The sequence below is a fragment of the Argiope bruennichi genome, chromosome 5, assembly GCF_947563725.1.
Source record: "Argiope bruennichi chromosome 5, qqArgBrue1.1, whole genome shotgun sequence".
In the NCBI taxonomy this organism is placed as follows: domain Eukaryota; kingdom Metazoa; phylum Arthropoda; class Arachnida; order Araneae; family Araneidae; genus Argiope; species Argiope bruennichi.
In genome coordinates this window covers 109,026,336-109,051,476 of record NC_079155.1, presented here as the reverse complement: position 1 = coordinate 109,051,476, position 25,141 = coordinate 109,026,336, and the positions used below count along the sequence as shown (strand labels likewise).

The following is a 25,141-nucleotide window of genomic DNA, read 5'->3' as shown; positions in this document are numbered from 1 at the left end:
AAAATTTTAATCAAATAAATATAATTCATAGCTAAAATTTTTATTAAATGCAACATAAAAATATATGAAAAATAACCTGAATATTGATTTTTAAATATTTATTTAAATAATAGCAATAGTTATTAAATAACCTCATTACCTTTTACTTCCAAAATAGCTGTATATGAATCAGATCCTGTCGGCCCTTTTAATTCGCAAGTATAATTTCCACTGCTACTTTGATCGACGTCTTCAAGAAAGATAACAGAAAAATCTGCATAAGTACGAATAGTTGATTTTTGTGTAACTTTTAAAGAATGACCATTTTTGAACCATTTAAATTCCATAGGAGGTACTCCAGATATTGCAGTACAGATAGCACTAGTTTTGGTACCAGATATTACTTGATCTGGAAATGAAAACTTCTGAATTTTTGGTGACCCTGAAAATGCAAAAACACATAAGCATTTAAATAATATACAAAGTGTCAGATAATTTTATAATAAATTTATTTTTACGCAATGTATATTTAAACATAAGATAAACCGCAACAAATTATTCGTAAACAAAGATGATATGTATGCTAAAAATAATTTAATCTATGATTAATAAATATTTTGATTAAAAATCAATCGTAATGTTTTAGACTAACAAACCTTATTTAATAATTAATAATAATTAAAGTTAAACATCATTTTGAGTGATAATTTTAAAAATATATAATTCAGAATTTGATTAAAAATGTTACATAAAAATTTTCAAAAATTTCGTCTTAAAAACAATTTATTTATCATTTGTATTTAAATACAATTTAGAAAAGTTAAGTTTATTTTATTAAATGTAAAGAAATTAATCAAGAATACGTACGTACCTGATTGAAAGGCAGAGGGAGAATCGGATACGGCGAGTATAAGAATCAATGACCAAATAATGTTTTGAGCATACATGATGATTAGATACAAAGTAATGTCTGAACTTCTTTGTATTTAATAATATGCGACTTGAAATGTACAAACAAGGAATTAATATCTACAAAAGTGAAACCACATTTCGAGAAATATACACATTATATGCACACCAGTGTCAAGACAATTTTGCACACTAAAGTAAAGAACGCTACGATATACTTCTGCACCGAGAAGGCAGTATTGGAGCGCCACATATTAACCGAAATAGGAATTATTCATGAGCAAACTTAAAATCTATTTCTTGGCTCATTTTTATGAAAAAGATATCATCCTTTTATATACAGTAACAAAATTGATTTAAATAATACAGCCATTTTTTGAAAATGGATAAATATTTTTTAGTAATGCAACAGGACATACATGTAAATTTTTTGAAACACGAAATTTCAAGTAAAAAAAAATGTTAAATTTAAAAAAAATCACGGTATCATTATAAATTCTAATAATACAGAATTTCAATCATACAGAATGTTTTCACTCTTTATATTTACTGAACATTATTTCAAAATACATAACGGTAAAAGAAAAATAAACAAATATTTTTTTGAAAATCAATATCATTATTTTTGAGTTTTATTTCAATAAACACATTTATTCCAAAATAAAAAAGCGCATATTAAAATGGTAAGCAAATAAGAATAATTAAGTTCTGTAATAGACAATTAATTTATGTGCATTAAATACATTCACTTTTTAATGCAGGATGATTATATTCAAATATTTCTCTCATAAATGTCGTTTTATGATAGAAAGTTTTGAGAATTTTTATACACATTGATCTAAACCATAATAACTTTTTTCATTGATTCGTTTTATACTATTTATTGTTATAACATTTGATATTTATCAGTGTTATGGAAAAATGAAAATAAACCAGTAAAAAGAGACCCAATAAAATTCAAATGTAAAAGTGAAAAATTATTAGATTTTTATAATACTCAAAAATCAATCATAAAGTATAATGCAAACAACATAATAATCATTTATATATGATAGTTAACGATAAGTAAATAAGCAAGTCAAATTTTCTGTCAAATTTCTTCTTGACAGCAAAAAATGTGCCATGCCAACATGAAATAAAAGAAAAAAATATGAATATCATGAACATATGGAAGAAATACAACTTTGTCTTGTTGCAAACCATTGTGAAGTACTATGTCACAATAATTCTTTTGGATATGAATTTCTATAATAGAGACTTTAGTTTCGAAACCCAATAAATAAAAATTTTTACACTTTGCAATTCGAAATAATGCATGATATTATTTTAGTTTTTATGTATATGAAATACAATTATTTATTTTTCTCATTAATAGGAAAAAAAAACTTATACATAACAAAAAATTAACTTCATTTAACTATACACAAGACAATTTCTTTCGCTCCTACCAATTACTCTGAGAGACATCGTAGCTTCTAAACCTACACCAACTCCATTGCTCGCATTACACTTGTAAAGGCCTTCATGGGATTTCTGAACTTTATTCACACTCAAGGACCCATTTGAATGAATAGTAAAATCTTCACTTGAGACAATATTTGAGAATATCAATTCTTCTAATCCTAGTAGAAAAGAGAAGGACATTTTAGTGTCAATATTCCTCAAAATATAAATATCTCAAAAAACGTTAAGTACTATTCATATTCAGTAGACATTATCTTTTACTATTAGTTTTGTTTCAGAATAATTTAAAAATGTTAAATCCATTTAAAAATTGTATTCTGTATTAAATAATACTTAAAATATGCAATGATATCTTACTTACAATTTATTATGTTCATAACTGAATATATGGAAATAATATTTTCTGGGAACACAAAATGATTTTATAAATTTATTCTAAAAAAAAGTATTATACCACCTATTTGAATAATTTGGTCAAAATCAAAACTTAGAAATTAGGCATAAATCTAATTAAAATAACTTAGAATAATGTTTACAAAAAAAAATGCTTCCAAAATGGATTGTATATTAAATATTCGATTAAGTTTTGATTTTCATATGAATCAATGCAAATCTTTCTAACACATAAAGTGAAAGCATAGTATATAAATAAATATTATTTTTTATTTTTAAAAAACGTTGAAAATTTGATACAGAAAAAAGGAATTATACAAAATTTGCAATTCTCCTTGTATTACAGATATATGTATCTGTAAATGTTGTTTCTCAACTATAAGATACTTTATGTAAGAAAACAAACATACAGGTTCTGCTAATATTTGAGGATTGATGGAAACTGTAATGTTGAAATCGTGAAATATTTTTTTATGTAAACAAAAGCAAATAATTTCTACTTAAAATTTAATGATCTTATTCCCAGAAGTATATTTTCTATGCTTGAAAATTCTTCAGTAAATTTTTACGAAAAATAATGAACTATTGGAAGCGAAATTATTTGAATAACACTTTTAACAAATGTTATTTTTTTTTTTTTTTTTTTGCTAAAAAGTAAAGAGAAATAACTTTTAAAGCATAGAATTTGTAAGAAGGCCAATATTTCATTCGATAACTTTTTATATATAGCCCGAAGAAAAAATAATAACTAAATAATTTTTTTTTTTTTTTACTAAGCCTGAATTAGTTTCCCGTTTTATAACTCTCAACTCCATCAAAGCTTATATATTTGTAAATACTGTTTCTCAATTAATAGATACTTAATGCAAAAAAGCAAACTTGATAAAAATCAGAATTTGATAAAGTTTGCTTATATCAATTTCATACAAAAAAGAAATAATAATCTGAGATGTAAATGGAGTGCCAGAACTCAATAGTTCTTCAGGTATTTCTATTATTATAAAAAAAATGTGGATTTACAAATTAAAATCATCAAATTTATTCGGTAACCAAGATTGAGTATTAAATTTTATGTGCTACATTATTTTTTAAAATATATTTAATAGCATTGAAGATGTTTAAAGAAGTAAATAATAATAATAATAATTAGGGAAGAAGAAATTATTAATTTTATTATTTATTCATCACATAGTAACTTCAAAAGATGTCCGATTCTTATTTTAGAAATTGATATGTAATATTCTATTATAAAATATTAATACATACTTGAAAAGCTCCACTGTATAATTGAATCAGGTTTTCCTGTAACGTAGCAAGGTATAATGATGGAATCACCAGCTAAGACGTCTTTATCTGTCGGTTTTTTAATCCAAGATGGTGGCACTAAAATGATTTTAATATGAAATATTTATTTAATGTTAAAACCAAACATTATAATTCAAATAAATGTTATTAGTAATAAAAAAAATTAAAATAAAAATAATTTAGATCAGCAAATAAAAGAAGAATATGAATTATATTGTAATGATTTTATTATGACACTAATACAAAACATATACACATATTTATTAAATTAAACTTTTCAGCGAAATTATAAAATTGAATCATTTAAATATGTTACATACTAAACTTACCCAAAACAATCAAGACAGCAGTAAAACTGTCTGTCTTTTGATCTGATTTCACAACACACGTGTAATTTCCACTGTCATCTTCTTTTAAAGATTCAATTAGAATCATAGATGAATCTGTGTACGATCTTATTTGGATATTGGCGGATTGTTCGAGACGTTGTCCATTTCTTAACCATTGAAATTGAAGTCCAGATCCTCTAGAAGTTGAACATACTGTGCTAGCCCTCGTACCTACTGTTAATGCAGGTGGAAATACAAAAGGTTGTATTTTCCAGTTATCTGTAATACCAAAAATGCAAATGATGTATATTATTAATATTTAAAAAAATTCAATAATTTTTTTAAAATTATTTATTTGATTTAGCTTTTACATAAGGAATGCATAGTGATTGTATAAATTTTCAGCTCATTAAAAGCATACAGTGTTAAAATCATGTTGTTTTTGAAAGCTGAGTATAATATTTTTAAAGCATAATTGTGATTGAAATTTGCTAAAAGTTATTTAATACCTAGTATTCTCTAATGAATTTTTCCAGGGTTACAGTTATTCCTCTTTTATAAATAACATAATATAATTAAAATAATTATTAATAGCTAATAAAAATCAAATATATAAATATTCCCGATGTTACTTAAATTACTATGAAATTCCATATAGCTTCTTTTTTTGAAGTATTAACTTTATAATCGCAAAATTAGCAAATAAATAAAAACAGCAACAACAGCATTAATTTGATAGTATACTATCAAATTCATACTGTAGGTATCAAATTAATTACTTGATAAGGAAGTATATCATTAAATTAATCAATTGCAATACTCTCTATTTAAATGTTTCTCTCTGTTAATGCACGGCCATTTGATATAAATAAAACATTAAAATAAATTATATTTCATCATAACAAATTAATTAGGATAAGAGAAGCCGCTTTAATTTAGAAATCAAAGTTCCAATCTCATATTTAAAAAAATACACTGAATGACCAAATTTATCTGAAAATGACGCTTATTAAAATTTACATAAATACATGAGAATTTTAGATAATCACGGAAGAACAATGTCAGTGAAAGATTAGATTTTATTTACGTACGGAGTATATATTTGTACTAATTAACAAAAACAAATTTAGTAACTAGTATTTTAGAACTTAAAGTTTATTAATAATAAACATTTGCAGCACTTACCGTATTCTGACGATATCAGACCAAAACTAATGATTTCCAGAAATAAAAGGTGCAAAAGCATTGTTTATCAGACGCCAAGCTGCTGTTGAGAGAACACACTAAAATTCGTGTTTGAAATTTGTTTGAATCGTTCAAGCGAAAGGCATATAATATTGTAGTGAATAAAGACATTAAATAAAGAACTAGTTCATTGCATGAACTTATGCACTAAAATGGCTATCATAAGAAAAACACTCAAGCATTGTATCTTATGCTCACTGCGCCACGTAGTGGTAAAAATAGTAAATAATAAAAGCCTTTATTTCATGAAAGATATTTATTTTTATTATGAAAAAATGCACTAGTAAAAGTAAAAAATATTAGATAACGATAAAAATAGAAGAAAACAAAAAAATTATGATATAATGTTGGAAAAAATTTAAAATTTAAACATTTGTAAGCCGATGACAGAATATGCATAATTTATTTCATTTCCTCTACATATTTTCTAAAGATAATTAATTGTATTGGTTTCAACAATAAGATATTTTTTATTGCGCTTAAAAATGGCGTGGTTGAATAAACAATACAGATTTTTATAACGTGTTATGGAATAAAAAAATTACAACAGAATACACATTTTATACATGTAATAATTTTTTTTTGGTAACTTATAAGTTCGTACCCCTAATAATATATTATTTTGATGCGCTGGGACAGTTTAAGGTGAGAAATATTCCAAACAACTATAATTAAAAGTAAAACAAATATCTGACAATGGTGTTAAGAAAGGATCAATATTCTATAGTATATAAGCCAATTCATTCTGAGAATAATCAATAAATGAATTTCAAAGAAACATATTAAAAGATATATTACACTAGAATAAAATAAACATTTTCCATCGTAAGTTACATATTGAAACAGCGTGAAAAGTTTTCTCTATTTCCCTTCATTATTAAAAACAACACTGAAACAAGTATCAAAAATAATGAAAAATGGATCAAAGTAAAGCTGATACTAGTAGTAAATTACGATTTCAGAGAATTTAAATATCTTTATAAAATTGTACAGCAAAACAGAAGTCATATTTCAGAAACACAAAGCAAATATATAAGTGATACAAGTACACAAATTAAAAAATTGTGTGAACTGAATTTATTTCAATCCAAAGTGCTTTTTCTCATCAATTATATGCAGATTTTCTGATTTAGTTAAAGAACTACCAACTTCAATGAAAATATTGCATCGGTAATTTTTTAAATTTTCATTGAAAAACTCAATAAGCAAAATAAACCAAATATAACAAATTAATTTTTAAAATATATATTTATTGTTTTTCAGTAAGGTCTTGATAATGGTTCTTTTAGACATCATATTTATTGTACACACACAAACAAATATATACAACACGTACATGAAAATGACGAATAGAAGATTAAACAGCATTTTATGTTCATTATCTGAAGTACACAACATCTTAAAGGACCCACGGGAAGAAGAGAGAATGATTGGAATCAGGGAAATGTAACGTAATAATAAGCATATTCATCAGTATAAAAATATTCCAAAAACAGTTCGTTCGTCTCATCCCAATAATGAATAAATTCAAGAATTAATTATTTTGAAATTTTTGTTATATTTCTTCATTAGAAATTTACTCACATTTGATAAAAAGAAAATCTTCTAATTATCAACATTTGTTAAACCTTTAAAGTAAATTTGTGTGCCTCTAATTTAAAATACGATGTGGGATAGAAAAACAAGTAAGTTTTTTTTCGATATTCGATTTACAAAGAGCGTTTATAGATTGCCGAGCCACTATCCATTTTTTGATAAGCATTAAAAACATTAAAAAATTATATAAATCTACCCAGCATAAATATCATTTGCCTAAAAAGTACGTCATAGAAATTGAAAAAAAACTTACCAATTACTTTAATATTAACATCTTTTTTTAATTCTGTACCTACACCATTTGAAATTGAACACTGATAATATCCTTCGTTTTCTTTATTGATTTGACTTATTTCTAAAGTACCATTTGAATGTATCAATATGTTTTCGTTATTTGAAAGTACAATTCCTTCCGCTTCAATACCTGAAAAAAGAAATATATATGTATTTAAAACTGAAAACTCTTTCTCTCACAAACAAAGAATTTTGGAAATGAAAAATTAAATATCAAAAATAGGAAACAAATTATAATACTAATTCATATATTTAATTAATTTCCAATATAGTTTATAAAAATGTTTTTTATTTAAATGTTAGTACTTGAGAATATTTTTTTACATTTACTTTTGTTTAAATCATTTTCTATATGAAATTTTTTATACAAGTTTTATAAAGAAAAATGTTCCAAAATAATGATTTAAATTGCCAATTAATCTACTAAAAATTATTTTTCAATAATCAACGAATTCAATATTTTTATTAGTTTAAAATCTATTATAGCATATAAAACAATTTTAAGAACGTTAGTTAAAGGAATTTTTCGTTATTTTCATTAATTAAGTATTTATTATAAATGGTATTGTATAATTTTTCTACTTTCAATCCAATGTCATTTTAATCAAATAAATAATAACCTGAATCTGTCATTAACACAAATATTAAGTTAGTTATTCGAGATTTACGTCTTGCAATATGAGACATCAAAAAAATAAAAGCAAAATTACTTGAAAGTTTACTCCATTTTCCTATAGGAGCAGGTTTGCCTATACCTGCACAATTCAAATAAATGTTTTCACCACTTTTAGCTTCAATATCTACAGGCTTGTGCTTCCAAGAGGGAGGAACTGATAAAAATAGATAATAATAAAAAATTAGGAAAAATATAACAGTTATTTTAATATTTCATAAACACATGCAAACACTTTATTAATATTAAGCACTGTAGATGTGCTTAATATTAATAAAGTAAACATTAAAAACTATTTAAAGCATTGATTAATTTATGCTTTTAAATTTGATGAAATTTCTTACATTAATTATTCGATAATTTTGCAATTAAATCTTATTTTATTTGAAAAAATTTTAAAAATCATAAATTTAAATAACCTACATTAATTTATATCTTATTAAATATAAAAAAAATTATACTATCATGCAAGCAAAACAGGTTTGTAACCTTTTAACTGATGTAACATTGTTATATTGAAGTGAAATGCATTATTATTATATTATTTTATAATATTTTTAGAGTTATATTTGAAGTTAAAAATAACTAGTCTAAATTTTTCAGTAATGATAAAATGGAATATATTAGTGATATAAAAACAGAATTATGAAATTTACAAGTATTTGTTACAAGTATTATTGTACATTTACAAGTATTTATTTTTAATAAAACAATTCAAGAATTTGACAACAATTTGATACTGCAGGATATTTTTAAAAGATAACTAATTTAAGAGAATAAAGAAAAATGTATAAATACTAATTAATGAATGTATGAAAAATATATATGGAGAGTATTTATCATTTCATTTAACTACTAAAAGGTGTGAAAAATAATTAGTTTTCTAAACTAGTCAACTTTTTATACTTACTCAAAACATGAAGTGAAGCCGTGTAGCTATCTGATATTCCTCTAGAAGTGACTCTACATGTGTAATTCCCTGTATCTTCTTCACTTAAAGGATCTATGATTAAATTGGAAATTTCGGCAAAAGATATTATTTGTATTCGGTTTGTTTTGACAAGTTCCACACCATCTTTGTACCAATGAAATTCCATTTTATTTGCTGCAGCTACAGTTGCACACATAGCATTAACTCTCTGTCCGATTGTTGGAGATGTAGGAAAATTGAAGCGCTGTATTTTTAAACTTTCACCTGCAATTGAATTAATTAGGAATTTACATCCAGTTCATAAAATTTTAAAATAAAGAGTTAATATTAATTATTTTCCTAAAGTATATTGCAATATCAAACGTGGTACTAATTTAAACTGTAAACCCTTCATTGTCAAAGAAAAAAAAAAGCAAATATTTTTTTAAATTATAATATACATTACAGGATAAGATAATTCATTAGAAAAATTGTTCATTTTACTCAAATAATTTCGTATAAATTCCATAAATATTAAATGCTTAACTAAAGCAAAACGATACATTGTTTATGATGATACATTCCAAAAAGTTATCAATAAAATAAATTTATTTGTTCCCATTGTTTCTTTCATGCAATATTCAAAATATTTAGGAAAAAAATTTAGACTTATTCAAATTATCCGTAACTTTAAATGGTGAATATAGTAATAACAATAATAAGATTATATGTCAATACTAAATTCACAATTAAATGCAAAAAGAAGTAAAATTTCTACTTACCAGAAGAGTAACTTCTTTCTAATAGCCAGAGTTCTATAAGTAGCAAAACGGTAAAGTAATAACACCGTTGGAACATTTTGATGACTGCTCCTAAAATTCTTGAAGAGGAACTTCGTTAGTATATCTTTTACGGAAAAGAACCCGCTCGAATTCTCTAAATTGACGTAATTTTAGTTGTTACTCGCAGAGCATGTAATGGCGTTCATAAATATGACCATATTCCAAAAACTAGTGAAAAAGGACAGTAGCGCCACCAATATTCAAAATCACCAACTAATCGAGAGATTTGATAAAAGTATATCAAATATTATTTCAAAACAGAAAAAATTCCTATTAAAAGGGATTAAAAATTAACATAAAGAACTCTAAAAGTTAAAAAAGTATATTTATCCTTCTATCTATGATAAATCCGACAAAGAAACATCAAACATCGAAAATTGAAAGAATATAAAATTTTCTTTGGAACTCCAGCGAATCTATTCATTATTTATTTTGAATGCAATTTGAAACTCAGAGTAATATATATTTCATTTAATTTACAAAATACGAGAATTTGTACAGAAATGAATAAGAAAGTAATATCATATTTGATAGTATTTAGATATAAAACTTTTAATTTGTATTTCATTCAGCGTAAGTGATATAAACACATGCGCCAGATAGAGATTATGCGTCATTTGTTATATAAAAAAATATAAACAACAACAACAACAAGTAAATAAATGTGTGTACTGAAAATGGACATGAAAACACATACTCATTAATGCACCTGTATATATTGATCGCAGTATATCATCAAACTTGACAAATTTTAAGAAGATATAACACATAAAATTAACAAATTTGAATATTTATTTCACTACAACAGTTCTCTTTCATTTAAATTTAGTTTTACAGTTTAAATATAACATACCGATAACTTTAACAATAATAGTTTTTACAAGAGCATCTCCGATTCCATTCGATATATTGCATTTATACATTCCTTCGAGATCTTTCTGAATATCTTTTAATATCAGACTCCCATTTTTCTGCAATTCATATTGCTCAGAATTTGAAATTTGCATGTATTCCATAGATAGACCTGAAAGGAAAAGAAGAAACATTTATGATTGAATACATTTACTGATACATTTTTAACGCTGTACAAATAAAATATTATCTTTATTTATATCAAATTACTATTCCAATAAATAAAGGAATGGTACTTTTTTCAGTGAAATGAAGATTTTTGAATAATATTTAAATGAATTGCATGAACATTCTCTAAAAATGAATTAACATTTTGGAAAAGGAACGAATTGACTCATTAATATTTTGAAATATGTATATATCGAATATGTATAAAATAAATATCACCTCAGCTGAATCAAGGGGAAAAAGTACTTTTTGAAGATATAGAAGCTCTGAATGCGATTGCATTTCGTTTTTTTCGGCCTTCCTTTCTTCCTATTTTGAATTTGCTGATCTCTGGTAATGATTTTAACAAATGACTTTTTTTAAAAAATCATTAAAAAAAAAGAAGTTAATTTAAAGAACTTTCTGTCAGCTTTTCTTTCTTAGAAAATGTATTACAGGATATCGGAGTTACAGTCCAATAATGAAATATGTAAACACGAAACAAGTATTAACATAAAACGACACAGAAGGGAAAACAATAAAAGGAAACAAATAGTAGAAAATTAAAAATATATCAAAGATTTTTTTTAATGAGAAAGTTTTAAGCAGCAGGATTTCTTTGGAAATTCAAAAGGATTCAGACTCCCCCCCCCCAAAGAAAAAAAAAAAAAACGGGAAAAATAGCATGATTAAAAAATTTCCAAATTTCATTTTAATAGGTAGATTCAATGGATTTCAGTTTATTCGGCAGTTCATCTGATAAACCAATTTGGCTTATTTAATAATGACGTTTCTTTTGTTTTCCATTTATTATACAAAATTATTTTATGTTAATTAAAAAAAATTACCTGAAATTCGGGACCATATGGTTATTGGTTCAGGTCTTCCAGTTCCATAGCAATTCAAAGCTACTGAATCGCCATTAACAGCTTCAACATCAGAAGGAGAAATTTTCCACATAGGAGGAACTACAAAATAAATTATAAGATTAAATATTATCTCAAGGGAGGAATAATTTCATTAGATAAAAATTGTCTGCGATATTTTATTATTAGGAACTTGCTTCAAAATTTTGCAGCAAAATAGGTTATTACGAAAATGTACTTTTTAATAATTGGCTGGAACTGAATATATCTGGAGAATTATTAAAATATAATGACGCAAATAACATACATATTACTTTTGTTTAAGGTATTAAAGCATATTATTGAATCTACTTTTATGCTTGTTGAGGAATGCACATATGAAAAACTATATATTCTTATATTAAGAAAATAGCAAAAAGAATTTATTAAGCTATTAGAATTAGAATTGTTGCTAATAGAAAACTCGTTATAGCGCAATCAGCTATCTTACAAGGAGAGAGCGGTCAAATTCTAAGAATATCAATGAAGTGCTTCAAAAAGAAAAGAATTAAAAAAAATCAAAATAAGAAATTTGAAGAATAAGACAAACATTGAAATATCTTTTGCTACCTTAAAAAAGCAATACTTTACTTTGCAATTTCTTGTCTAAATGTAAAATACTTCTTCATATACTTTTTCATAATCAATTATGTAAGCAATTTTTTATGAAAATATATCTGAAAACGAAAATTTGATTTTTTTATCACAAAATAATGTAGTAATTGAAAGGTAATAAAAATAAAGTAAAATTAAAAATAGTAAACATGAACTGAAAATTTTAATTAAATAAAATGTGATTACTGATGAGACGATTTTCAAAACTATCATAACTTCAAAGAAAAACAAATGTTATGTAGGAAAGAGATTATAAGAATATTACTTGATTTAGAAGCATTATTTCATTAATTATTAATTCGATAAAATTTGAGTTTTTGAATCTGATTTTAATGTATGTCTTTGTTTTCTATGTTTTATAATGATTTTTGTCTAAAAATTTGATGCGATATAAATCATTGGTTTTTCATAAAAACTGCAACAACTAGATGGAATGTATAATTTGTTGATTAACCATAAATTATAAAAACAGAAATTCTGAAATAGTTTTTAAAGAAAAAATGCAAAATACATTTTGTTAAAAAATAAATTTAAATACATAGAAAACGTGTACAGATTTATCGAAAAATCTCACTTACTCAGTACTTCTAAAACTGTTGTGTAACTTTCTGAATATCCTCTAGCACTTGCAACACATGTATAGTTACCACTATCTTCTTCAGACAATGGATCTATAATAAGATTAGATAATTCAGGGAAGGATCTCACATTAATTTTTCCATTCTTAATAATTTCTTTTCCATTTTTCAACCATTTGAATTCGACTTTTCCACCAGTTGTAGTTGAACAAGTAGTGGTAACTCTTTTACCAATTATAGACGTAGCCGGGAAAGAAAACGGTTGTATTTTAAAAGACGATATACCTGAAAATAGATAACATCACTTCTTTATTTAATCTTTTCTATATTGAGAATTTACAATGAAAAAAATTTAAAATCCATTCATAATTTTTTTGCACAATTGGATTTAGATAAATCTTAAATTTGAAAACGAATAAATAAAATTAAATAATGGACCTGGATTCTATTTTTCTCATTGTTAAACCTAAAATACTATGAAAAATTATCAAATATCGATTTTTGGCAATGAATGAAAAAGAAAAAAAACTTAATAAACAAACAATCAAAATCTATTTGAAATTTTCGCAGCAAAGTTTATATAAAACAAAAAGTCACATTTCGACTAAAATCGTGCAAAAATGATTTTCATCAGTATTCATTTAAAAAAAAAGTTCAATTTTAGTTTACATTAATGATACAAAGCAGCCGTTCTCTCAAAGAATAAAATAAATATACATTTTTTTAAATTCTACTTTTTGTGAGACAAAGTAAGTTTTTCAAAGTAAAAAACAAACAAACATATGGATAAAAAACATTCCTAAGAATTTATGATGTTAGATTAGTATATTAGTATTATTACTGATGCATTTATATTCTACTTTAAACAAAATATTTTCATTTACTATTATTTTTCGAAATTCAATTTTATTATTGTAAAACAGTATTATTTTTTGATGAATATCAATACGAATATGGATAAAAAAAAGAGCAAAATAAATCATGGTTTTTATTTGTTTACAGTAGAGGAACAAGAATACATTATAAAATATATATGTTAAATACAAAACTGTATATAAAATAAATGGCACGTTTTAAATTTTGCATGATTTATTACATATTTAAAATAAAATAAAAATATACAACTTACCAGATATCAAAGATGCTAAGATAGACCAAATGATGATTTTCCAGAATTTCTTCAACATGGCCCACTGTGAGATTTTCTTAAAGGAATTCTTTAAAATATTATGATATTCAAATTCAAATTCATACAAGTAGCTTTATCTTCAACGAGTGCAGTAGAAACAAGCGTTAACAAAAACACCTACTCCCGTTTTTGTAGTAGTAAATATATAAGATGGCGAATTCTGTACATTATGATAAAACTCCAACTAAAGTATAGTAGCGCCCTCAAGGTGATTTTACATGAACTAAATTTATAACAAATGATTAAATTCATGTGTAAAAGATCAGATTTAAATACACAAATCCAAATAAAAATAACAATTGCTTAATTAAACTAGAACAGCGCAATTTTTTTTCTGATATGAAAAATGAGATTGTGATCGTATTCACAAAGTAAAATTACAGAAAACGTAAATTTATTTATGGAAAAAAGAAATTTTCAGCAATGCATGGGTTGAATATGATAAGAGAAAGATACCTTTAATTAATAAAGAAATCCCTTTATTTGTTTAACACTTATTGATGAATACCAATTGTTTTAATAAGTTTATATATATGTCATATATATGTTATATATATGTCAAATTCAGTAAATAAACAAGATATATTAAATTAAAGAAAACAAGAATCATTCAACAAATAAAAGACAGACATCTGAGACACCATAATTATTTCAAATATTGTGCATTAATTATTCAGTTATAAACTATTCTTTTGAATTTCATTATAAGCAGAATTATAAAAAATACAACACAATTCTTCCCACAAAATTCCAGTCAACAGAAGGAATTAGTATAAGTATTTTTTTTGAATACTTAGATCACAAACGTATGTGCCATATTTTAAAAATATTTTGATCCTACCTATAACTTTGACAACAATAGTTTTCTGTAATGAAGTTCCAATGCCATTGGAAATATTGCATTTATAAAGTCCTTCATCTTCCTTTTTGACTTCATTTAGAATCAGAGTACCATTTGGAAAGATAACTGAAGATGAAGAGTTATTCAGTGGAATGTATTCAATTGTCTGAGCTAGAAATAAGAACAAACTTATATTACAGACTTATAATTCACCGATGTCTGATTTATTATTCAGAATATGATTTACAAATAGCATTAACTTTTGCAAATTTTATTTTTTATTGAGTTTGTATAAAAATTGCGAAAATCTTGTATTCAAAATAAACTTTATGTAGACCCTGCCTACACATTTTAGGTATTATCAAGTACTTCTGACGTTTTATAAAAAATATATCTGTTTTTATATTCATAGCTGATGTAATTAAATACTTTCAGAAATCTTTTAGAGGTATACAATTGTACAAAGTTTAGAAATTTTTTCAAAAACATTTATCGTTCTTATAGATAATAATTTAACTACCTTAATAAATTTTTAATTGTTTCCACCTTTTTTTAATATAATATCAGAAAAAAATAGTAATATAAAGCCTTAGCATTTTTATATTGTAAGAGAAATATGCTCAATAACATATGTAATTGAAAATGCTAGGTTTAAGATAATACCTATATTTCTTGACCACGTGGATGTTGGATTGGGTTTTCCATTTCCAAGACAGTCAAGTGAAATTTTATCTCCACTAACTGCATCGATATCTGTTGAAAACTTAATCCAGGATGGAGGGACTGAAGTAAAATGAAATACAGTTCAAAACAGGATGTTTCATATAATATAATATAGTATAATATAATAAAAGTTTTAATGAAATATCAAGAAACAGATATGAAAGAGAATCATTGAATCATCAACATTTTTAATTATAAATCGATAAAAACTATATGATACTTAACATTATTTCTAAATTAGAGAATTAGTAAACTATGTTTCAGAGTAAAATAAAAATTCGGACAAAATTCAATTATTTAGAAATGTTTTAAACTAATTCCGTGGATATAAAAGTACCATAACAGCTAAATCATTTTAACTAAAAAAAACAAACAGATTGTTATATTACAAATTATTTTTTAAAAAATTAAAGCAAATCACCAATATTATATAATAATTCAATGTAATTTATTTCATTATAAATCGATTTATTACGAAATGTGAATGAAATCTATTACGAATTATAGGAATTAAAAGAATGAGTACGAAATGTAAAAAGATCTTTGATTATAACAATATTTATTAGAATGGATTAATTTTGCAATATAGACGATTAATTAAAATAAATCTATTTTTAATTGAAAATCTAATATCACCGAGGAAAGTTTAAAAAAGCATAATAGCAGTCTGAATCTTTTGAAAACAGAAAGAAAAACTTTTCATCTTGATAAAATATTTTAATATTTTGCTTCCTTAAATTAAAATACAAAATATTATTGATATTATATTTATTATTGTAAAGTAATTGTTATAACTTAATACAAAATTACTTACTCAAAACTTCCAAAATTGTAGTAAAGGTTTCAGTATAACCTCTGGAACTTGCTATACAAGTATAATTTCCAGCATCTTCCTCTCTAAGCGAATCTAAAATGAGAGTAGAAAACTCTGGAAACGATCTCACTTGAATATTGTTGGAGTTACTGATTTCTTTTCCGTTTTTCAACCATTTGAAAACCATTTTTTCATTCGTTGATGTGGCACAAATGGTTGTTATACGCTCTCCAATTACAGACCGAGTTGGAAAGGAAAACGGTTGTATTTTAAATGGTGAATCACCTGGAATTTGGACAAAAAATTACATATATATCATTGCACATTTTTACTTTTGATTGCACACATATTTATTTTCCTTCACTCAACTATAAATACATAGCAAAAACAATGATTTGTGAGTAATCATAATTAATTTATAAAAGAAGTTTTATCATTCATTTGGAAGTAAAATGCTGATGATTAAGTGTTAACACATGCACTTGGTTTTTAAATAAAATTCAAAAATATGCAAATATATATCAACGTTTGATAAACGTAAAAATATCAAAAATTTATCGCTGAAAGTTTTAAAAGATTAAGAGCAAATATTTCATAGTATGAGATAAAAATAAATAAAAAAAAAATTAAAAAAAAATAGTTAATGCTTTGAAGAAAACTCATAATTTTTTTAAGTAAATTTTATTTCGATAAGTGTTGATATGGATTAAATGAAATGCTGGCAGATATTAATAATTCACTAAACATGCATTTAAGCAAAAATTAAAAACTCAGCTGTTTTCCTAATTTCTGACTCGAATTTTTCATTGAATGATTCAATTCTTAGTTTTCGAAATAATGCACAGCAAATAATATAATTCAACAACAATCGGTTATCAAATGAAACAAAATAAAAGCTTAATTATTTACATTAAGTAAATTTGTATATTCTTGAGATAAATCTATATCTTAGTAAACTTCATGCAATATGTGACTATATATAAATATAAATATATATTATATATATATATATATACACAAAACTGAATATTCATTATAAAAGAAATATGCTTACCTTTGATGAGTTGATTCATTTCAAATAGGATGCAACTAAAAAGGATGACAGATCTGTATTTAAACATTGTAATATTTGTATTTGTTATAAATCTTCTATATATAATTACAGAGAGATAGCGAAAAAGTTGAACGAGTTTTTTATATATGAAAAGCGTCGCATGTACATAAATATTGCATAGGACCGCTTCTGATTCTTGTTTAACACTTTAGAAAACTGAAATGGCGTTTGGCTAAAGAATCACTTGTACTTATTGCAGCGCCCTCGTTTATTAAAACTTCGAACTAAAACATAATGTTTGAAAAGTGGACAAAACTGGAAAAGACAATAACATAGTTAGACATCCAGAGTGAAAATAAAATTGATAAGATTGTTGATAGTTATGTTTATGGAATATGAATAATTTTTAACAAAACGCTCCCATTTCTTAATTTTTACGTTATCTTGACAGGCATTTAGCAGCTTGTCATGTCATGGTAAAGAAAATATAAGGATATTGAAATGCACTCTGTAATATATTTTCATGATACAGAATGCATGTATGAGTGATTTAGATGTGGAATTAATCATTCATTAAAATTTTTTTTTCATTCAAAGATTCAAATGCCAACAAAAATATACATCACTCCCAATTGCTTTTGTGATAAAAGATAAAATATTGAGAACTGACCTTTCATTTTTGAAAAACTCATCGTTATTATATTTCAGCTCTCCAAAAATATTCAAAATATTTTAAAATTTTCGACATATTTTGTTAAACCCAAAGAGATTAAATTCACAATGATTCTTTTATACTATTACTTTTTAAGTTATTTCAAACCATATATTTAGATGCAATTTTTTATAGTTTACTATAGTAAAACTAAAGTACACAGTAAAATGAATAAAATTCCTCTTATGAGATATTTTAAACAAATTTCAAACCACCATTCAAACAATAATTCAAAAACTAACTTCAGAAATACCATATACGTTTGAAATCTCTAATTCGATTATAATTTTGTGCAATAAAAACAAGATTTTACTTAACGACAAATAATTTTTTGACGAACTATTAATACTCTATAAATGAATCATTAAGAATCATATGAAATAGTAAGAATTCAAGATTAATAAAAATGATTATACTCTAAAAACTTTAATAATAATTCATATCGAAGGTAAGTAAAGACAACATACATGCATAATTTAAATTAAAATGATTTTCTTATTAATTTGTGAAAGACTGATAACATTTATTTATTTAAGTAATCACATAAAACAAGTCAAATAATGCCAAGGGGATTGTTGCAAAAATATAGACTTAAATATAAATAAAAAATATAATTGAGCATAAAAATATTCTCAGAATTAGAAATATAAATTATCAAATAATAAAAAGCAATGTTTTATCGCAGATCATGTAGCTATATTATTTTGATGGAAAAACCATCTACAAAGTTCGAACGAAAATAGAATATTCAAACGTTGTATTGAAAGTCCCATATGATATATTTTTTTGCACGAGATATATTATTTTGCACGAGAAAAAACAGAACAACAGTTGGTTAACACCGCCAATGTTCAACACAACATATATGTATTAAACAACAATAATGTAAAAATATTAATAAAAGAGTAAATCATCTTATATCATAGTTGGAGGCGTTCATATTCGTTTTTTTTTCAGTTTGACGATGTAGGGTTAAAAATAGACATTTATTATACCATGAAATAAATACAATGAACGATTTTTGAAATCAAATTTATGTATCTATTACATTTGTTACAAAACATGTAATTTGGAAACGGAAACGAAGACCTTATTTTCCCTTGAATTCATGGAATATTTATAAAGCAAAATAGAGAAATATATAATATCGGAAGAATTAATCTTTAAAAAAACACATTAAAACATATGGATATGAACGTAACAAAAATAAGAATTCAAATATTGCACTTAGATTGAAATAATTTATCGTTTGTATAAAAATATTTATACATGTTATTTGAGATAAAAAAAAATTCCTATTGAAATTAAAAATTTTCTCAATGCAGATAGTTAAAAATATGTAATCCGATTCGAAAATAAATTTTCTTGTTTGATCGTTGAATTTGGGGGGGGGTATCTTAAATAAATGCAGTCATCAAATAAAATATAATAGTAATGTAAAGAATGTAATAAATGTAATGAATAAGTAATATATTCATCAATCCATTTTACTCCAGGAATTTCCGGATGAAATTGAAAATGTTCTTCTATCAAAACGCAAAAAATATATTTGTTTGCATTCAATTATAGAATTATATGAAAAGAAACAGTACATTTTCGAATAAACATATTCAGCTTTGAAATAAATCATAATTAAAAATTTCTTCATTTGATTTTCAAACAAATCTATAATATCATAGACAAAGTTCCTTTGAATAATAATATTGCACAAATGATTGTTAGCAATAGTTTGATAACAATTACGATAAAATTAATGTTTCTTTTTTATATAGTAAAACATAAGTGTGAAGAAATTCGTTATTTCGACGAAATTTTTTTTTCTGAAAAATAATTGTAGCGAAATGGTTATATTTCTTTTGATGGTTATATTTCTCATAAAGAAATCGTTATTGTTAAAAGTTGATGTACGGTGCGTAAAAATGATACACGATATGATAATTAAACCAAACAAAGAAATAGACAAAAGTTATTAAAAATCATATTTATAATTCATTTCAATTTCTGTGTATGTGTGAATTGCGATAAATACGTCGATTAAAAAATTTAAACCTTTTTTTATTTAATAAATTATTTAATTTTCGTTAAATATTTCATTTTTTTTTTCAAACTACATTTACCTCGGTTTCATAGATACACAGGCCTCAGCGATTTTGTAATAGTTTTAGTAATTTATTACACAATCAAATAATATACACAAAGAATTCAAAAATCAATGCATACATGTGGCACAATTCTAACATATCTTACCAAGACATTAGTGTTTTTTTTTCATCATTTTCCTTAAGTTTCGTATACTTCTGTAAATTTCTAACAGATATGGATGTTTAAGATTTGAAGTATGACTGAGTAATTATAAAAATTAATTTATATTTTCGAGGTACTCCACAGACACATAAATATACATACTTCGGAAAAGCGAAGTGTTTTTTATGTTCTTATGTATATATATATATATACAAATTAAAAAACAAACATTGCAAATGATTTGCACGTACCAGTTACTCTTACCACGACTGTTTTTATTAAGTCTGCGCCAATTCGATTAGATACATTACACTTATATATTCCTTCATCTTCTTTCATTATTTCTGAAATAATTAAACTTCCATTTGAATGTGTCTGTACCCTGTTTGAAGCAACCACTGGTACATATTCACTATTTGAACCTGCAGATAGAAAAAATAGTCATTGGTTTTTTCCCATTTTGCATAAAATAATACCTAAATTGATAATTGAGAAAGCATTCAATACTTTAGGATAAAATTTTGACTGAAAGAACAACGAGAAATACTCATCTTTTAAAATGGATAATGTAATCCAACCAAACAGAATGAGAGAATAATCATTCCGAATTGAAAAAAAATCATAATTTACTTTTCATGCAAGAGTTTATCTGTATAGAACATAATATCTTTTTAACACAGGAAAAAGTAATTAAAATAAATTTTTGAATGAAGATTCATCCGCCTGAAATCAGTAATCGAGCGTCAGTGAGTTTAAAGTTACCAAATATTATATAAATACAGGAACATAAAAAATGAAAAATAAAATCTTTTGCTTACATAGAATAACGAAACGATATTTATTAAAACCTTAACAGTTTTAGAAGACAACTTCCCTTTACAGTTTTTGTAAATCACAAAAGATATATCAAGATGGATAAAAAAAGTTACTTTATAAATATTACGTAAAAGCAGTTTTTTTTAACACAATGAAACAAATATACCAAAACTTAAATGCATTATGTAATAATTTGATTAATATTACAGAGTTTTTTTTCTCTCACTTTTCAGATAATAGTCAATTAAATTTCGTGAATTAATAATCAATTAAGTTTTTTTCACTTTTCAGATTAGTCAATTAAATTTCGAATATAATACCCCCTACTTCGTTAAAAAAAATTAGGCAATAAGAATAAAATTGGATAAAAAAATTCAAATTATGCTTTTTTTTTAATATAGAAAATACAAAGTCTCATGATGTGATTTTAATAAATAATATTAGATAAAGGATAACTTACCAATTGTCCTGTACCAGTTTACAAGTGGTTCAGGCTTTCCTGAACCTTGGCAGTGTAAAATAACAGTCTCCCCATCAACAGCATCGTAATCTTGAGGAATCAGTTTCCAAACCGATGGGACTAAAAAGTATAAAATCATATTTATATAAGGAATATAAAATATAAAATTATAATCGTATATGTAAATAACAAGAAAAATCTTAGATAATTTTTAAAAGATAAATACTTTAATAAAAATGCATGAAGAAAACACAGATTTCAAAAAAACTTTAAATTATTGTTTCTTCTCTACTACAAGGAAATAAAATCTCAGTTAATGAAACTAAATTTATAAAATACCAAAATTACATGTCAAACTTCAATATGTGTATCACCTAATAAAAACGGATTATATATAAAGCTCTAAGATGTTGCATCATTTTTTTCTATTTAAAAATTCAACGGATTAAAAAATAAAATTGCTGATGTAAATTTAAAGTAAAAATCTATTGATTCCATTACATATGCGAATTAAATAGTGGCTCGTTGTGGTTATTAATTAGAATGAAAGGTGAACTATAGAAATATAGAGTTCACTTTTATGAGCTTTACTTAAAACTATATACTTATCTTTAACCTTTAGTTGTATTTTGTTTATGGATAAATATTGTTTATGTGATAATGTTGAATATAAGATAGATATTTTTTAACGAGTAAATATTATTTCCTGCAGCTTGAATTATTTTATTTCGTTCAATACTGTATAAAATATATTAAAGAGAAGTCTCCAAGAAAGCTTTTTTTTATTTAAAAACATTTGATTTTGATAAGAAAAAATATCTTACCAAGAACTTCCAGGTGAGTAGTATAGCTTCCTGACAAGCCTCGAGCACTAACAACACACGTGTAATTACCACCATCTTCGGATGTCAATGGATCAATTACGATGGTTGAAAGAACCGGGTATGATAAAATATTTATATTTTGTTTCTTATGCATGATTTCTTGACCATTTTTAAGCCATTTGAATTCCATTTTTTCCCCAGTGGACGGAGTGCAAGTTGCACTCACTCGTTTACCAATCACCGACTCTGAAGGGAACGTAAAGGGTTGAATTGTCAAAGAGTGATCCGCTATAAATTAAGAAATAAAAAGATTAAATAAGAACTTGAAAAATAAATGTATTATTAAAAATTTGGAACTGACATACAAAATTTTGCACGAATAAGATATGCACATTGGGATTGAAACAAAAACTATGAAATTATGAATATTTATAATAATACATAATTTCAATAGGTATCATCTATAGAACAATTATTTTATTAATAGATCAAATAACATAGGTTATAGAATGTATTCATTTTTGTACTTGTTAATAAAAAAAAGTAAAATATAAGTAAATAAGCTTTAAAATAGAAATTCATATTTTAATAATCTGAATTTTCAAGATGATATTTATAAATAGAAATTTATTAAAACAGTTTAAATTAAAAATAGCAAATGTTACTTATAAGAATTTGATATTAATGATTAAATAATTAAAAACAAGTATATAAAATCAAATCTAATTTGGGCATGATTGTTAAATATTTATTTATTAGATATATTATGTACTTTTTTGATTATATTCCATACTCAATGAAAGATATTTTTCTAAAATTATTTCTGAAAAGATTTTTATTGTCATTTTAAGGAAATGTTCTAAAAAGTTTTTTTGAAACGAATTTTCTTTTTATGAATTTCGAAAACTTACACAAACAAAGTACTTTGAGCTATTGTAAGTTAATCATTCAAAAAATAATTTATACTGGTCGATGCTCATTTGATCTGAGCTGAGTAATTAGAAAGAGATCATTTGTAAAACCTTTTGTTAAAAACATTTTGCTACAGTACAAAATTAAAAAAGTACTTAAATAATCAAAAGAAAATAATTTATAAAAAAAGAGAATTATATAATTAAATTAATAAGTAAATTGATTCAAATTAAATATTTACAATGTATATATAACTTAATGAATAATATATCATATTATTTTATTAAAAAATGTTGCAATTAATTTTTAAAACACATTCGAAATTTCAAATAATTAAGATGCATATAGAATAAATTCTTTTAAGAAACAGCAATTTTTGTGAGACTTACCTGACAAATTTTGCCACAGAAGAATCAAAAGAGTCCATCTAAATAAAGCATTTGGATATCCAAGAAATGTCTTCATTTTCTGATAATATGCAAACAGACAAGTCAGCTTGAACACTATTCAGTGAACTAATATTCAACCTTGTATTAATAGTTTCGTAAATTGTTTTCATTAAAAGAAATAATGGAAGAGCACTAACTCGAACCAGAACACTCTCATGGTAGATCACGTATTTATGTATAAAATGGCGTTTGCTTTTACATTTAGTTGAAGAGAGTCCTATAAAGAACAGCAGCGCCATCATTACTTAGATTTACAAACTAAAAAAAATTTCATTAAGAATAAACCAATGTTACTTTTAAGTAAATTGGTTATATACAAAAAGACATTCGGTATAAATATATTACAAATATAGAATGTTATTTTATTTTTATTAACGCAAAATTGAAAATAATACTGAATTGGGTATTTCAAATAAAAAAATAATTTCTGTTTCTGTAAAGACAATCGTATTTGTACGTGTGACGTTATTTCTTTATTATAATTATTTTAAAGAAATACACACAAATTCAAGCATAGTCGGAAGAATTTTAAGAACAGGGGAATTCTCATAATGTATATTTGAGTGATTGGAATACAAATTTTGGACATATTCCTTGTATTATATTCAATATTCATATTTCTTTTATTACATACAGGTACTGCTTTATTACTTTTATTTTATACATTTTTTTTATAGTTTTTATAGGACAAAATCAAAAAATGTCCATTCAGAAAATTTAGAATTTCCAACTTAAAGTCGAAAGTATTGTATATATTTCATAAAAATCTGGTAAAAAATTGAAAACTATTAAAATGTCAAAATATGTAAACAAAAACCATGATTAATTATATCAAAGGAAGATGTACACAAAGTTCAAAACGTATGTTGATTAACACATGGCCGAATTTATTAAATTTATGTTCTTTTGTTAATATCGGACTAGAAAAGTCGGTAAAAATCGCCTTTTGTTAAAAGATAACCAGAGGATAAAAAGATAATCAAATGCAGATGTATTATCAAGTTCAG

General features: G+C 24.4%; 1 protein-coding gene across 10 annotated transcripts in view; it reads right to left on the bottom strand.

The window, feature by feature from the left end:
• LOC129968884 (cell adhesion molecule DSCAML1-like) overlaps positions 1 to 25,141 on the bottom strand; it is a 136,261-nt gene that overhangs the window by 53,602 nt on the left and 57,518 nt on the right. Inside the window, exons 1-4 of one of the 10 annotated variants that reach the window (XM_056083208.1) lie at positions 24,075 to 24,237; positions 22,774 to 23,061; positions 21,950 to 22,069; positions 20,925 to 21,095 (exon numbers count right to left, since the gene is read on the bottom strand). The exons of 6 other annotated variants lie outside the window; for them this stretch is intronic. In XM_056083208.1, coding sequence (XP_055939183.1) covers positions 20,925 to 21,095; positions 21,950 to 22,069; positions 22,774 to 23,061; positions 24,075 to 24,150 — 655 coding nt within the window. In that variant the 5' untranslated portion in view covers positions 24,151 to 24,237. Of the gene's footprint in view, positions 1 to 2,336; positions 2,511 to 4,011; positions 4,129 to 4,379; positions 4,659 to 5,564; positions 5,693 to 7,473; positions 7,645 to 8,224; positions 8,345 to 9,097; positions 9,383 to 9,879; positions 10,016 to 10,792; positions 10,964 to 11,846; positions 11,967 to 13,096; positions 13,382 to 14,225; positions 14,418 to 20,924; positions 21,096 to 21,949; positions 22,070 to 22,773; positions 23,062 to 24,074; positions 24,238 to 25,141 lie in introns of those variants that run through there. 3 more of the 10 variants (XM_056083213.1, XM_056083209.1, XM_056083214.1) reach the window with 3 other exon arrangements.